This window comes from Cervus canadensis, chromosome 18 (genome assembly GCF_019320065.1).
Source record: "Cervus canadensis isolate Bull #8, Minnesota chromosome 18, ASM1932006v1, whole genome shotgun sequence".
NCBI classification, from domain to species: domain Eukaryota; kingdom Metazoa; phylum Chordata; class Mammalia; order Artiodactyla; family Cervidae; genus Cervus; species Cervus canadensis.
The window spans coordinates 22,062,023-22,077,032 of record NC_057403.1 but is presented as its reverse complement, the minus strand read 5'-3'; the positions used below and the strand labels follow the sequence as shown (position 1 = coordinate 22,077,032).

The 15,010-nt window shown below is 50.5% G+C and overlaps 2 protein-coding genes across 10 annotated transcripts in view; both read right to left on the bottom strand.

Moving 5' to 3' along the window:
* LOC122421552 (sialic acid-binding Ig-like lectin 5) overlaps positions 1-6,608 on the bottom strand; it is a 20,054-nt gene extending 13,446 nt beyond the window's left edge. Inside the window, exons 1-2 of the mRNA XM_043437667.1 lie at positions 6,477-6,608; positions 6,032-6,412 (exon numbers count right to left, since the gene is read on the bottom strand). Coding sequence (XP_043293602.1) covers positions 6,032-6,412; positions 6,477-6,513 — 418 coding nt within the window. The 5' untranslated portion in view covers positions 6,514-6,608. The remainder of the gene's footprint in view (positions 1-6,031; positions 6,413-6,476) is intronic.
* LOC122421553 (myeloid cell surface antigen CD33-like) overlaps positions 1-15,010 on the bottom strand; it is a 17,455-nt gene extending 2,445 nt beyond the window's left edge. Inside the window, exons 1-7 of one of the 9 annotated variants that reach the window (XM_043437669.1) lie at positions 14,972-15,010; positions 14,529-14,909; positions 14,047-14,325; positions 13,778-13,831; positions 11,335-11,401; positions 11,004-11,154; positions 6,899-6,976 (exon numbers count right to left, since the gene is read on the bottom strand). In XM_043437669.1, coding sequence (XP_043293604.1) covers positions 6,905-6,976; positions 11,004-11,154; positions 11,335-11,401; positions 13,778-13,831; positions 14,047-14,325; positions 14,529-14,909; positions 14,972-15,005 — 1,038 coding nt within the window. In that variant the 5' untranslated portion in view covers positions 15,006-15,010 and the 3' untranslated portion in view covers positions 6,899-6,904. Of the gene's footprint in view, positions 1-1,949; positions 2,032-3,638; positions 3,736-5,262; positions 5,308-6,898; positions 6,977-7,127; positions 7,230-9,749; positions 10,735-11,003; positions 11,155-11,334; positions 11,402-12,957; positions 13,169-13,777; positions 13,832-14,046; positions 14,326-14,528; positions 14,910-14,971 lie in introns of those variants that run through there. The other 8 variants (XM_043437676.1, XM_043437675.1, XM_043437671.1 and 5 more) reach the window with 8 other exon arrangements.

Sequence of the window (15,010 nt, the reverse complement as noted above, 5' to 3'; positions counted from 1 at the left end):
CGTAGTGATGCTTCCTAAGGCCCACTTGACTTCACATTTCAGGATGTCTGGCTCTAGGTTGGTGATCTCATCATCGTGATTATCTGGATCATGAAGATATTTTTTGTACAGTTTTTCTGTGTATTCTTGCCACCTCTTCTTAATATCTTCTGCTTCTGTTAGGTCTATACCATTTCTGTCCTTTACTATGCCCATCTTTACATGAAATGTTCCCTTGGTATCTCATAATTTTCTTGAAGAGATCTTTAGACTTTCCCATTCTATTGTCTTCCTCTATTTATTTGCATTGATCACTGAGGAAGGCTTTCTTATCTCTCCTTGCTATTCTTTGGAACTCTGCATTCAAATGGGTTTATGTTTCCTTTTCTCCTTTGCCTTTAGCTTTTCTTCTATTCACAGCTATTTGTAAGGCCTCCTCAGACAACCATTTTGCCTTTTGGCATTTCTTTTCCTTGGGGATGGTGTTGATCCCTGCCTCCTGTACAATGTTAGGAACCTTCGTCCATAGTTCTTCAGGCACTCTGTCTATCATATCTAATCCCTTGAATCTATTTGTCACTTCTACTGTATAATTGTAAGGGATTTGATTTAGGTCATACCTGAATGGTCTAGTGGTTTTCCCTACTTTCTTCAATTTAAGTCTGAATTTGGCAATAAGGTGTTCATGGTCTGAGCCACAGTCAGCTCCCAGTCTTGTTTTTGCTGACTGTAAAGAGCTTCTCCATCTTTGGCTGCAAAGAATATAATCAGTCTGATCTGGTATTGACCATCTGGTGATGTCCATGTGTAGCGTCTTCTCTTGTGCTACTGGAAGAGGGTGTTTGCTATGACCAATGCATTCTCTTGGCAAAACTCTGTTAGCCTTTGCCCTGCTTCATTCTGTACGCCAAGGCCAAATTTGCCTGTTACTCCAGGTGTTTCTTGACTTCCTACTTTTGCATTCCAGTCCCCTATAGTGAAAAGGACATCTTTTTTGGGTGTTAGTTCTATAAAGTCTTGTAGGTCTTCATAGAACCGTTCAACTTCAGCTTCTTCAGCATTACTGGTTGGGGCATAGGCTTGGATTACTGTGATATTGAATGGTTTGCCTTGGAAATGAACAGAGATCATTCTGTCGTTTTTGAGATTGCATCCAAGTACTGCATTTCAAACTCTTTTGTTGACTATGATGGCTACTCCATTTCTTCTAAGGGATTCTTGCCCACAGTAGTAGATACAGTGGTCATCCAAGTTAAATTCACCCGTTCCAGTCTATTTTAGTTCACTGATTCCTAAAATGTTCACGTTCACTCTTGCCATCTCCTGTTTGACCACTTCCAATTTGCCTTGATTCATGGACCTCACATTCCAGGTTCCTATGCAATATTGCTCTTTACAGCATTGGACCTTGCTTCCATCAGCAGTCCCATCCACAATTGGGTGTTGTTTTTGCTTTGACTCCGTCTCTTCATTCTTTCTGGAGTTATTTCTCCACTGATTTCCAGTAGCATACTGGGCACCTACTGACCTGGGGAATTCATCTTTCAGTGTCCTATCTTTTTGCCTTTTCATACAGTTCATGGGGTTCTCAAGGCAAGAATACTGAAGTGGATTGCCTTTCCCTTCTCCTGCTTAACCACAAAACCAAGCAGGCTTGCTTAGCAACAAAACCATGCAAAAGAAGCCCAAGACCTGCCCCTCAAACAATAAAACAATGGTGTGATTGTGTGGTGTGGCATGAACCCTCCTCTCGGGAACTATATTAGCTGTTTTTTCCATGGCAAACATCTCCTGATCTGTCGACCTCACATATTTGAATAATAATGAATCTTACATCTTCAAACAAGCAAGAAGGGGAAGAGGAAGAGCTCATTTCTGGACATGCTGAAAGGAGCATGGCCATGGGCCACCCTGCGCACTGGGGGGATACATAGGGCAGGCTGCATTGCCAGGATACCCATGTCACTCACCAGGGAAGCTGGCTTTGCAGCAGAGTAGATGTCCTCCGTGTCCACTGCGGTCTTGGCTACCTTCTTCCTGTAGGTCTTCACTCTGATGAGAGAGAGGGTCTGTGACACAAGGTCACTCTTTTGAGGCTCGAGTGAGTGATTAATGCAGGTAAAGTGTAGGGCCAGACCAATATGTCCACAGAAAACCACAATTCAAAAAGATGCATGCACCCCAATGTTTATTGCAGCACTATTTAAAATAGCCTGGACATGGAAGTAACCTAAATGTGCCTTGACAGATGAATGGATAAAGAAGATGTGGTGCCTATATGCTATGGACTATTGCATACATGCGTGCTAAGTCGCTTCAGTCATGTCCAACTGTTTGCAACCCTATGGACTGTAGCCTGCCTGGCTCTTCTTCCATGGGATTCTCCAGGCAAGAATACTGGAATAGGTTGCCGTGCCCTCCTCTAGGGGATCTTCCTGACCCAGGGATTGAATCCATGTATCTTACATCTTGTGCATTGGAAAGTGGGTTCTTTACCACTAGCACCACCTGAGAAGCCCTACAATGGAATATTACTGGCCATAAAAAAAATGAAATGCCATTTTGCAGCAACATGGATGGACCTAGAGATTATCATGCTAAGTGAAGTAAGTCAGACAACTATCAGTTGCTTATTTGTGTCTAACTTTTTGCAACCCCTTGGATTGTAAATCACTAGGCTCCTCCGTCCATGGAATTCTCCAGGAAAGAATATTGGAGTGAGTTGCCATTTCCTTCTCCAGTGGATCTCCCTGACCCAGGGATCAAATCCAGCTCTCCTCCAGATTATTTACCATCTGAGCCACTAGGGAAGCCTGAAGTCAGACAGAGAAAGACAAATATCATATGAAATCACATAAATGTGAAATCTACAAAAAAAAAAAATGGCACAAATGGACTTATTCACCAAACAGAAATAGAGTCACAGATGTAGAAAGCAAACTAATGGCTACCAGGGCAGAAAAGAGGGGGAGGGATAAGTTGTGACATTGGGATCGACATATACACAGTACTATGCATAAAATGGGTTTCCCTGGAGGCTCAGTGGTAACGAATCTGCCTGCCAATGCAGGAGATGCAGGTTCGATCCTTGGGTTGGGAAGATCCCCCGGAGAAGGAAATGGTAACCCGCTTCAGTGTTCTTGCCTGGAGAATCCCATGGACAGAGGGGCCTGGTGGGCTACAGTCCACAGAGCCCCAAAGAGTCGGCTATGACTTACAGACTGAGCATGAGCATGATGCATAAAATAGATAAGTAATAAGAACCTGTTGTACAGCACAGGGGACTCTACTCAATACTCTGTAATGACTTATGTGGGAAAAGGATCTAAAAAAGAGTGGATATAGGTGTATGCATAATGCATTCACTTTGATGTATACCCGAAATTAACACAGCACTATAAACAAACTATACTCCAATAAAAATTTAAAAACGGTAGAGTAAGTCCAGGAGCTTTTATCATAAAACTGTAACAAGGCCCCCCACCCCCACCCCATCAGGTCCTGAATGTCTAGGACCAGGGCTGGGAGCACCGTCATGCCTGGCTAGGTGGCTACTAGCTGGATTCTCATTACCCTTGCAACCCTGCCCTTGCTCTGGGTCCTCAAAATCCCTCCAGGCCCCTCTTCTCCTCCACCGGCCCACACCCAGCCCAGCTCACACGAAGAAGATGAGGCCGAAGCAGAGAACAAGCAGCATGGTGACACCAGCTCCCGCGATGGCCCCCTCGGTCACTCCTGCCCCCGTCCCCGATTCCCCTGCAGACGAGAGAGACACTTGGAGAGAATTCCAACCTTGACTCCTCTCCTCAGCACGCAGAAGGGTATCCCGCCCCTCACATGCACGGTCCAGCCCCTCGGTTCCCCCTCCCCTCTCAGAACCTCAGCCTTTTGCAGAAGGGCACGGTCTAAGCGGTACCACCTCTCCGGCCCACACTCTTCCAAGAAACTTCAGCTCTCCTTGGAGTCAGCTACTTCTCCATCCACGGTCTCTATGTAACAGACCCTATGCCTGGCCACAGCAGAACCATGAGGCTCTGAGCCCCGTGGACATTTCAGACAGACAGACAGACAGCAAGTCTTTGGGGATGCTGAAAGGCCTCGCCCCTCCTTCCTCCCAGGGAGGGTGTCTAAATCTGCTCGGGATGGCCTCTGTTGGCTCTGTCACTCAGAGTTCACGGTGATATTTTGAGCCTCTAGAAGGAACTGGAAGAAGGAACCTTCTCAAACCTTCATATCAGATCCAGAGGGTACTCCTGGCCCTGCCTGGCCAAGCCTCCTGGGACCCCAACACTCAAGATGAGGTACATCTGGACATTACTTGTCATTGATTGGATGGGCACTCCTGAGAGACTGCTGATGGGGCTCACTGCCCAGTTGTCATGACCCGTGGGGCTAGAGCAACGAGGGGAGTAATGGGCTCCAGACAGGGGTCAGCGGGAGGGCTGGGGGTGGGTGGGTGGTGCTGACAGTCAATAAATGACCCAAAGTGACATTGGGGGCAATGAAACCACTCTGAGTGACACTCTAATGGTGGATGCATGTCATTACATCTTTGTCCAAACCCATGAAATGTACCCCAGGTGGTACAATGGTAAAGAATTCACCTACCCATCCAGAAGACACAAGAGACGGAGGTTCCATCCCTGGATTGGGAAGATCCCCTGGAGGAGGAAATGGCAACCCACTCCAGTAGCCTCACCTGGAAAATTCTATGGCCAGGAGGGCCTGGGCAGCTACAGTCCAGGCGGTGGCAAAGTGCTAGACATGACTGAGCACACGGGCACACACTAAGCGTGCCACGCCAAGAGTGAGCTCTCACGTCAATCACGGACTTTGGTTGAAAAGGATGTGTCAGTGGAAGTTCACTGTAACGTGCACCCAGGAGTGGGGAGATGTTGGTGAGGGAGAGGCTGTGTGTGTGTGTGTAAGAAAGTGCAGGACGGGCAGGGGAAGTCTCTTTATCTTCTGCTATGAACCTCAATGTGTTCCTCAAAATGAAGTCTAATACATTAAAAGATATATATATATCTGCCAAGGACTTCAGTGATTGGAGAAGGGCAAAGAGCATGTTTAGAATGGGCAGGGAGGAAGGTGTGGGTCACTTGGCAAGACCAGAGTTGGGGGATATTCGGGATGAGACCTAATGGGGGCTTCTGTCTCAATGCAGGACCCCGCTCAAACCCCATCATTTGAATGTGGAAAGTACAGCTCTGAGCCAAGCTGGCAGAGGCCCCACTCTAGTCAATGCCCCAGGTTGGGGGGGGGGGCGGGGCTATGTCCTACCTGTGCTGTCACCTGCGCAGATATCGCTTGGATTCTGTGAAGCACCTAGGACAGGAAGAGAGCATTTCTGTCTTCAGTGGGGGTAGGGGGGATGGAGTGAGATAAGTGTAGTCATCCCCTCCCCCCACACACAAACCCAGAAGCCACAAAAATCCAGGAGGGACAGGCCATATGTCCCTCTAGACCCCTCCTTAGCCAGGCCTCCAGGACAAGGGCACCTCGCATCCCCAGCCTAGTCCCCCTGCCCCACACCCTCAGGCCCCCCAGGCGTCCTCACCCCTCACTCACCGCTGACATTGAGCGGGATGATCCGCTCCACCATCACCCCGCTTCTGGGGAACTTCACCTGGCAGGTGAGCCTGCTGCCGTGGTCCTGGGGCCGTGGGGTGAGGGTGAGCACCGACGAGAAGGGGGTCCTGGGGCCCAGGGAGCTGGGGGCAGCTGACGTCCAGGAGAAGATGGGGGGCGTGGCCCGCTCGCAGGCCCAGGGCACAGAGCAGGTCAGGTTCCCGGGGCGGCCGGCATCCAGGGCCCCCTGGCTGAGGACGTGGGGCTGGTGGGTGAGGGCTGGTGAGAGGAGGGGGAGATGGGGGATCGGGAGGAGGCTTTGAGGTGTGGCCCCCAGAGAAGCTTCAGGCTTCAGTCCAGCCCCTCCCTCTGAGCTCCCACCTGCTTTACCCTCAACGCCTCCCAGGAGGAGCCCCCACCCCAGCCCTGCCCTGGGACCCCCACAACCCCCACTGTGGCCTCTCCTAGATCCACGGTTTACCTGTCACATTCAAGAAGAACTGTGCAGACGTGTAACTCCATTTGATATTTCCTCTCTCCACACGAAAAGAGTAGGAACCGCTGTCGCTCTGCCTGGCGTCTCTGATCTCCAGGGAGCAGTTGTTGTTCCTGAGGTCGCCGAGGAGGTGGAATCGGCCCTGGGCCTCCTCCTGAACTTGACGATCTAATTTGTTTGTGGCCACGGGGGCATCCACCATTTCATTGGCCCCTTTCCGGAACCAGAAGCCGTGAACAGGGCTAGAAGCACTGGGGGAGTCCGTGGCATAGGAGAAGGAGCAGGGCACGCGGACACACAGGCCCTCCTGCACCGACACGGACGGCTGCATCTTCAGCCAGTATCTCGGATCCTGAGCCAGGGACCCTGCGGGGAATCGAGGGTCAGCCGAGCCCCCGCCCCGCCCACCCCCGCCCCGCCGTCCACTCACCCGCCCACAGCAGCGGCAGCAGCAGCAGCGGCAGCATGTCTGAGCCGGAGGGTGTCTGGGCGTCCTGTGTGTGAAAAGAGAAGGGGAAGGCGAGAGGGAGGTAGGGCTGCGGGGAGACCCGTGGGAGGCTGGGGAGGAGCACGAGACTCTGTTCACAGAAGAGGAACTTCTCCTCCTCCTCCTCCTCCTCCTCCACACACAGCGGACAGGACACCCCTCCGCCCTGAGACCCCGGAGACCTGCCCAGAGAGGAGCAGACACGCAGGGGACCCCTGTCCTCACCCCCATCTCGGGCTCGTCTCTCAAGCAGCAGAGCTTGGACCTGTGAGGACGCCGAGGGCTGGGACTCAGGCGGCCTCCTAAGGTTCCCCCATCCGAGCTCCGCTGTCTACACCAGCACTGCTCAACTCCTCTCTTGACCCGGAGAGTCATAGCCTCACGGAGACCCTCGGGTGGTCAATCCTGGCAGATGTCGGGCTCTTTACGGTCTGTGGGAGTGTCTGGAGCAGACACAAGAAGGGACTCCTGGATGCAGTGAAGGCAGCAGCCTGCCACCCCTTCACGCATCCCCCCAGCAGTGAGCATCACTGGGTGGTGACCTGGAGGCCAGAAGGGATCCGACTCACCTGGTCCCCGCCCGAGAGATGCCCCCCGCCAGGGGCCCTCACTTCCTCCCCTGACACACAGGGCTGCCGGCTCTAGAGCTTTGTCGCTAGTGAGACTGCCATGAGTCCTGGCAGCATTCGGGGGTTTCTGAATTATGACGTGGGATTTTTTAAAGAAAAAAACTTCTACTATGCTGATTCACAAACTTTCAATTGCATTTTCAAAATAAAACTGTATAGCATCTTGCTTCATGTAAAACAAAAAGGGCAAACACATGTCCTGTGAGTCAGTGCAGAAAAAACTTCTTTTAAATGTGCCCCCAAAGGATTTATTTTTCAATGTAATATAGTTTTTATTTTGTATTAGAATATAGTTGACTTACAAGACTGTGTTAGCTTCCGTTGTACAGCAACATGATTTAGTTACACACATACATATACCCATTCTTGTCTAGATTTTTTTTTCCATATAGGTTATTACAGAATATTGAGTAGACTTCCTTCTGCTCTACATTAAGTCCTTGTTGATTATCTCTTTTATAGATAGTAGTATGTATATGAGGCTTCCCTGGTGGCTCAGTCGGTACAGAGTCTACCTGCAATGCAGAAGACCTGGCTTCCATCCCTGGGTGTGAAACATCCCCTGAAGGAGGGCATGGCAACCCACTCCAGTATTCTTGCCTGGAGAATCCTATGGACAGGGGAGCCTGGCAGGCTATAGTCATAGGGTCGCACAGAGTCAGACACCACTGAAGATACCTAGTATACATGCATGCAGTGTGTATATGTTAGTCCCAAACCCCTGATTTATCCCTCCCTCCACCTCCTTTCCCCTTTGGTAACCATAAATTTGTTTTCTATGTCTGTGAGTCTGTTTCTGTCTTGTAAATACATTCATTTGTATTATTTTGTAGATTCCACATGTAAGTGATTTGTATAATGTCAGTCTTTGACTTCTTTTAACGTGATAATCTCTGGGTCCATCCATGTTGCTGCAAATGACATTATTTCTTTTCATTTTATGCCTGAGTAATATTCCACTAAATACATAGACCATTATCTTTTTCATCCATTCATCTATTGATAGACACTTAGATTGCTTCCACATCTTGGCTATCGTGAATAGTGTTGCTATGAACATGGGGCTGCGTGTATCTTTTTGAATTAGAGCTTTCTCCGGATAAACATCCAGGAGTGGGACTGCTGGATCAGATGGTAACTCTATTTTTGGTATTTTAAGGAACCTCCATTGTGTTCTTCATAGTGGCTACACTAGTTTACATTCCCACCAACAGTGTAGGAAGCTTCCCTTTTCTCCACATCCTCTCCAGCATTTACTACTTGTAGCCTTTTTTGTGAGTCTGGTCGGTAGCAGTTGATGCCTCATTGTGGTTTTGATTTGCAATTTCATGAAGATCCTTTTTAAATGAAGGTTCAGTCATATGACTGCCCTCCTCAAAGACTTCCGGATGCTGCCTTGACCTGAGGCCCTCCCAAAGTCTGTACGGCCTTGGGGTCTGCAACGTCCCCCCAGCTTCTCCCCACGCCCTTTGGTTTCCTGTGCTGTCACGCACCAGCCTCTGGTTGCTTCCGCAGCACAGCACAGCGGCATCGGAGCTTTCACGTTCCCTGTCTCCCCTCCCCCACGCCCACCTTCTTGGGGTAACTCCCTCAGATGATCGCAGAACCTGCTTTCTCACCATCATCAAGTCTGAGCTCAAACATCACCTCTCGGATATACAAAATTGTCCCCCTAAATGCCATGTGGTCTTTCCCTGGGTGAAGCTTCTCTAAACACATATTACCATCCAACACTCTCAATTTTCCCCCTTATTTCCTTTTGTTTCTATCTTTGTTTCCAGAAGGACAGCTTCTTCATGATAGAGCTGTAAAAAAGAAACTTTTTTATTGATGTGTTCCACACCTGTGTTGGGAAGATCCGCTGGAGGAGGCCATGGCAACCCACTCCAGTATTCTTGCTTGGGAAATGCCATGGACAGAGGAGCCTGGCGGGCTACAGTCCATGGGGTCACAAAAGAGTTGGAAACGATGGAGCGTGCATGCCACGCCACACCATAGTTGATTTGCAATTTCCAAAATGTTATGTTAGTTTCTGCTGTCCAGCAAAGTGATTCAGTTATGTCAGGTGAGTGTGTAATTTCCTTGGTTCTGTCTCATCGCCATACAAATTTGAAGTGACGGACGTTAAAGCCCTCAGACAGACCGTGTCTCAGCTCTCACAGACCGTGTTACAGCTTTCAGACAGATCAGTGGTACAGCTCCGTGTTACAGCTAGGCTTTATTTAGAAAATAAAGGAAAATATATCTTCGAGGCGTGAGGGCATGCCGACCCAAAAGACATGAAGAGAAGAGCAAGCAGATGAGAGCACGCGCACATGCATGTGTGCAGAAGAGAGGCCCCCCCAACCCCCCAGGCCCTTTGGCTCCTCTTTTTATATGTTATTTCTCCACCTGGGCCTGCCCTATGTAAACTGGGCTAGCCAGGAGTGCTGTTTGTTCTACCTGAGGTCCTCACTCAGGTCCTCAGACCTTCCTTTGTTCTATTTTCATGGGCTATTCCCTTCCTTGTCTTTTAGTCATGGCCATTCCAGACTCCTTTTTCCTATTCTAACTACCTAACAGTTATACATACATATATATTCTTTTTCATATTCTTTTCCATAATAGTTTATCACAGGATGTTGAATATAATTCCCTGTGCTATGCAGTAGAATGAGGGTCTTGCTGTTTATCCATTCTATATATCACAGTTTGCATCTGCTAACCACAAAATCCCAGTCCATCCATCTCCCACCACCCCTTCTCCTAGGCAACCACAAATCTGTACCCTATGCTCGATGACAGATTTTTTAAAATATATATTCATTTACTTTTTTTTAAATTTAGCTGTGTTAGTTGCCCATGCAGGATCTCTGGTTGCAGCATGTGAACTCTTAGTTTCAGCATGTGGGATCTAGTTCCCTGACCCAGGATCAAACCCAGCTGACCTACTAGGAGGGCAGTCTTAGCCACTGAACCACCAGGGAAGTCCCAATGACACAGAATTTTGATGTTGTATTCACTGATGCCCACTGGGCACCTACCACAAGATGACTTAAAGTAGATGTGCAATAGTACTTTATGAATACTCTGCAATTAAACGGATGTGGCTCTTCAGGGCAAAACCAGACAATGAAGTGCACACACACACACACAGTGACGTTGAAGCCTGAGCCTGCAGGTTGCTCAGGACTCAGGGAGGCAGGAATGGGGAGGAAAGGGCGTTTCAGGAGAAGGCACTGCGCATAGAGAGTCTCAGAGTCACAGATTCTGACCAGGCTGGGTGTGGAGATGTTGGGAGATGCAGACAGAGAGCTAATCTGTGTGGAGAGTCAGCACGGAGGGCCCACCAGGGCTTCGAATACAGCCTGTGGTGTGGGCTCCTCTGTCCCCTGAGTGGGGAGGAAACACAGCTGCTCCGAATGTGTGGGAAGTGGATGGGAACCGTGTCTGGTGAGTCCTCTGACCCAAGGGCCGTGTTTCCCAGCGAGAGGAAGCAGGAGGTAGGTGGGTTCAGTGACTCGGGGAAGAGACGAGGCTGCTGGAAGGACCAGGTCAGGACCGGGAGGAGATGGGCTTCAAGATGAGCTGTGCTTAGGAAGAAGAATGGATAGCACTTACTGAATTGTTGGATCCCAGAGGAGGAAAGGGGGTGATGAAAGAGGGGAAAGCCTGCCCCCTCACCAACATCTGGGCTTAGAGGCTGCTTGTCATCAGTGTGACAGAGAGCCAAGCAGAGAAGTGAGTATGGGAAGGAAGATGGCAGCTCTATTTCAGCCACGCTGAGCCGGGCAATCCTGAAGGTCATCCTGGGGGAGGTGTGCAGTGTGATGTTGGGCAGTGAGATGCCTGCATCACTCACCTGAAGGGTTAACCTGGGATGGAGGTTGCATCTGAGGTGCCCCCTGCAGGCCTGGCTGTCTTCCCCCTGCAGGACCTCACGCTGAGAGAAGAGACCAGGCTGTTTCATTCTGACCAGAACAGGGTGCAACTGGGCAGCAGACTCACCCAACCTTGACGCCAGACAGAGAACAGCCCATACCCCAGGGGAACCCTAAGCACCGCCAACCCCAACCCCCCCTTCCCGTCAGCCTCCTGCTGGCCCTGCCCCACCCCCGGTGGTGCTGGGTCAAGGCTGCAGCCCCCTGCACCCTGCCCGCCCCACCCCTCCCCTCTCCCGGGGCAGTGCTCACAGGAGGGCCAGAAGGCAGAGGAAGAGGAGTGCGATCTTGACAGCCGCTTCCCAGAAGGCCACCAGGACTGGCAGGGACAGAATAAAGGAACAAAGTAGGTGATTAAATCGTTAATCCCACTAGGGGATCGTAGGTAAAGAAAAAGGTATGCGAGACCCTGCAAGTTAATGGTCACTCAAGAGAGCAGTCTTGCTTAGCAACAAAACCAGGAGCTGCAGCATGAGACGTGGCCCCAAACAATGAAATGTCCACGGCATGAGTCCCCACACCTTGCCCAGCAAGCTCAGTGAGTTAATGAGCCCTAGGATGTGCTGTCTGCACACACAAAAATAATAATTTACAGAGAGAGGACCCTTCAAAGTGAAAGGCCCTCACTGTACTGAGATGTGAATTTTCCATGACGCCACGGCAGCCCCAGCTTGACCATGTGGGGACAAGCAGATTCCCCAGCATGATGTGGAAGGCGACCTAGTGAGGGAATGTGACGTCTACTCAAGAATGAAGAAGGAGCTGAATTTCTCCTTGTTTCCACCTTTCCTTTCTTTATGAGACTTAAACCACTGAGATCTCAGGGCACGGCACCCTCTGGAAATTCGGCTTGTGAGCCTCCTCAGCATCCTGTTCTAATAAATCACTTCTTATTGTGACTTTGCCTCTCGATGAATTCTTTCTGTGCTGAGTCATAAAGAACCAGAGCTCATTGGAGCCCCCCCAAGATGCCACCTGTGGTTTCAGCACCACCTTGCCACACGCCCTGACTGCCCTGCAGGAAAGTGGGACCAGGACAAATTCACCTGCTGGACCTCATCCTGCCTCCTTCCTCTCCCACAAGGACTCCAGGCCATCTTGACTCACTGGATGCCAGACCCCATGTGCCCACGCCTCACCCCATCCCCATGCCCTTACCATCCAGCAGTTGAATGGGGGGGGGAGCGGTGCAGAAAATGCATGAGTTGGACTTCATGAAAACGAAAAATTCTGTTTGTCAATTGACACTACTGAGAAAGTGAAAAGCCAACCATCTAATGGGAGAAAATATTTGCACATCATAGATTTGATGTGTATGTAGTACCCAGCCTATATTAAAAAAATCTTACAATTCAACAACAAAAAGACAAACATTGCAATTTTAAAAATGGAACAACGGATTAAAAAATTTCTCCAAATGACCAATAATTTCATTTTAAAAAAGGAATGACATCATTACTCACTCCATAAACATAATTGAAATCATGATGAGATATTTCTTCACACCCAAATTTCTTTTGCGCTTTTAAAGGAAAACAACAACATCAACAAGGATCTGGAGAAATTGGAGCCAACATATACTAATGGTGGGAACATAAAATGGTCCTGCCAGTGTGAAAAACAGCTGACATTTCCTCAGAAATTTAAATGTAGAATCTACCATTTGACCCAGAAATTTCACTCCTAGGTATATGCCCAAGAAAACTGCAGTCAATGATTAAAAAAAAAGTATAGCACATTCATAGCAGCATTGTAATAGCCCCAGAGTAGAAATAACCCAGATGTCCATCCACTGCTAAACAGATAAACCAGAAGCTGGTCCATCCATGCAATGAAATATTGTTCAGACAAAAAGAAACTGATACTGATACATGCTTAATGAGTGATCCTGGAAAATGTTTTTTTTATGAGAAAGGAGCCACATGGAAAAGGCCACAGTCTTGTAACATTCAACTTGTATGAAATGTCCCCCATAGGCAGATCCATGGACATGGACAGCAGGTCAGTGGTTGCCCAGGGCTGGGGAGGACAGTGTGGTGAGTGACTACTTCATGGGCACCAGGCTTCCCTCTGGGATGATGAAAATCTGAGACGGATGGATTTAGGGAGTGGTGAGACTTGTACAACATCGTGAACATTCTTGAAGCCAACTGTTGTCTGTTTTAAACTGGCTAAAATGGTCGATTTTATTTTATCTGATTTTTCCTCAATAAAAATAATGCATTTAACTAAGCAATGCCATATAGATATGCCAGTTTTCACCTGGTATGAGCAAAGAGCAAAAGGTTTCACCATATATGGCCGTGGTGAAAACAAAACGCTTTCAAAATATACGATCCATGAAAACATGCATAAGTTACAAGCTATTGGGAGAAAATAAACAGCAGAGCTGGAGGAGTCAGGTCATGGATGGTGAGGCGCTTTGAGGGGTGGACTCTGCCCTGGGGATGTCACCCTGCTCTTGGGGAGCAGAAGAGGAAGTGGGCAAGTCCCAGGGGAGTGAGGGGCCGGTGGGGACAGCTGGGCAGAGTGGCCATGGGGGCAGAGGAGGGGCAGGGACCACTGGGCTCACCCACCAGGGGGCTCCGGTCACTGGGGTGGGTCCAGAGTGAGACAGGGACCAGCAGAGCCCAGCCCAGCCCTGAGCCGGAAGCACCCTCACCCCCGACAGCCCAGGAGGGGCCCTCCTTCATACCTGTGCTGTTTCTTTGGAAGTCTCTGGTCACTGGTCTCTGTGGAGCACCTGGGACTGGGAGAGAGGATTTCCTTCCTCAGCGGGAGGACTGGATGACGGAAGTGTAGTCATCCCCTCCCCGCCCCTACCCAGATCTGTAGAACCCAGGAGGGACAGGCATACATCCCTCTAGCCCCCTCCTTAGCTGGGCCTCCAGGACAAGAGCACCTCCCATCTCCTGCCTGCCCCCACATCCTCAGGCCCCCCGGGCATCCTCACCCCTCACTCACAGGTGACATTGAGCAGGATGGTCCGCTCCACCATCACCCCGCTTCTGGGGAACTTCACCTGGCAGGTGAGCCTGGTGCCGTGGTCCTGGGGCCGTGGGGTGAGGGTGAGCACCGACGAGAAGGGGGTCCTGGGGCCCAGGGAGCTGGGGGCAGCTGACGTCCAGGAGAAGATGGGGGGAATGGCCCGCTCACAGGCCCAGAGCACAGAGCAGGTCAGGTTCCCGGGGCGGCCGGACACCAGGGCCCCCGGGCTGAGGACGTGGGGCTGGTGGGTTAGGGCTGGTGAGAGGAGGGGGAAGATGGGGATCGGGAGGAGGCTTTGAGGTGTGGCCCCCAGAGAAGCTTCAGGCTGCAGTCCAACCCCTCCCTCTGAACCCCCACCTGCTTTACCCCCAACGCCCTCCCAGGAGGAGCCCCCACCCCAGCCCTGCCCTGGGACCCCCACAACCCCCACTGTGGCCTCTCCTAGATCCACGGTTTACCTGTCACATTCAAGAAGAACTGTTCAGACGTGTAACTCCATTTGATACTTCCTCTCTCCACACGAAAAGAGTAGGAACCGCTGTCACTCTTCCTGGCGTCTCTGATCTCCAGGGAGCAGCTGTTGTTCCTGGGGTCCCCGAAGAGGTGGAATCGGCCCTGGGCCTCCTCCTGAACTTGACGATCTAATTTGTTTGTGGCCACGGGGGCATCCACGATTTCATTGGCCGCTTCCCGGAACCAGAAGCCGTGAACAGGGCTAGAAGCACTGAAGACGCCCATGTCATAGGAGAAGGAGCAGGGCACGCGGACACACAGGCCCTCCTGCACCGACACGGATGGCTGCACGTCCAGCCAGTATCTCGGAGTCTGAGCCAGGGACCCTGCGGGAATCGAGGGTCAGCCGAGCCCCGCCCCGCCCACCCCCGCCCCGCCGCCCACTCACCCGCCCACAGCAGCGGCAGCAGCTGCGGCAGCATGTCTG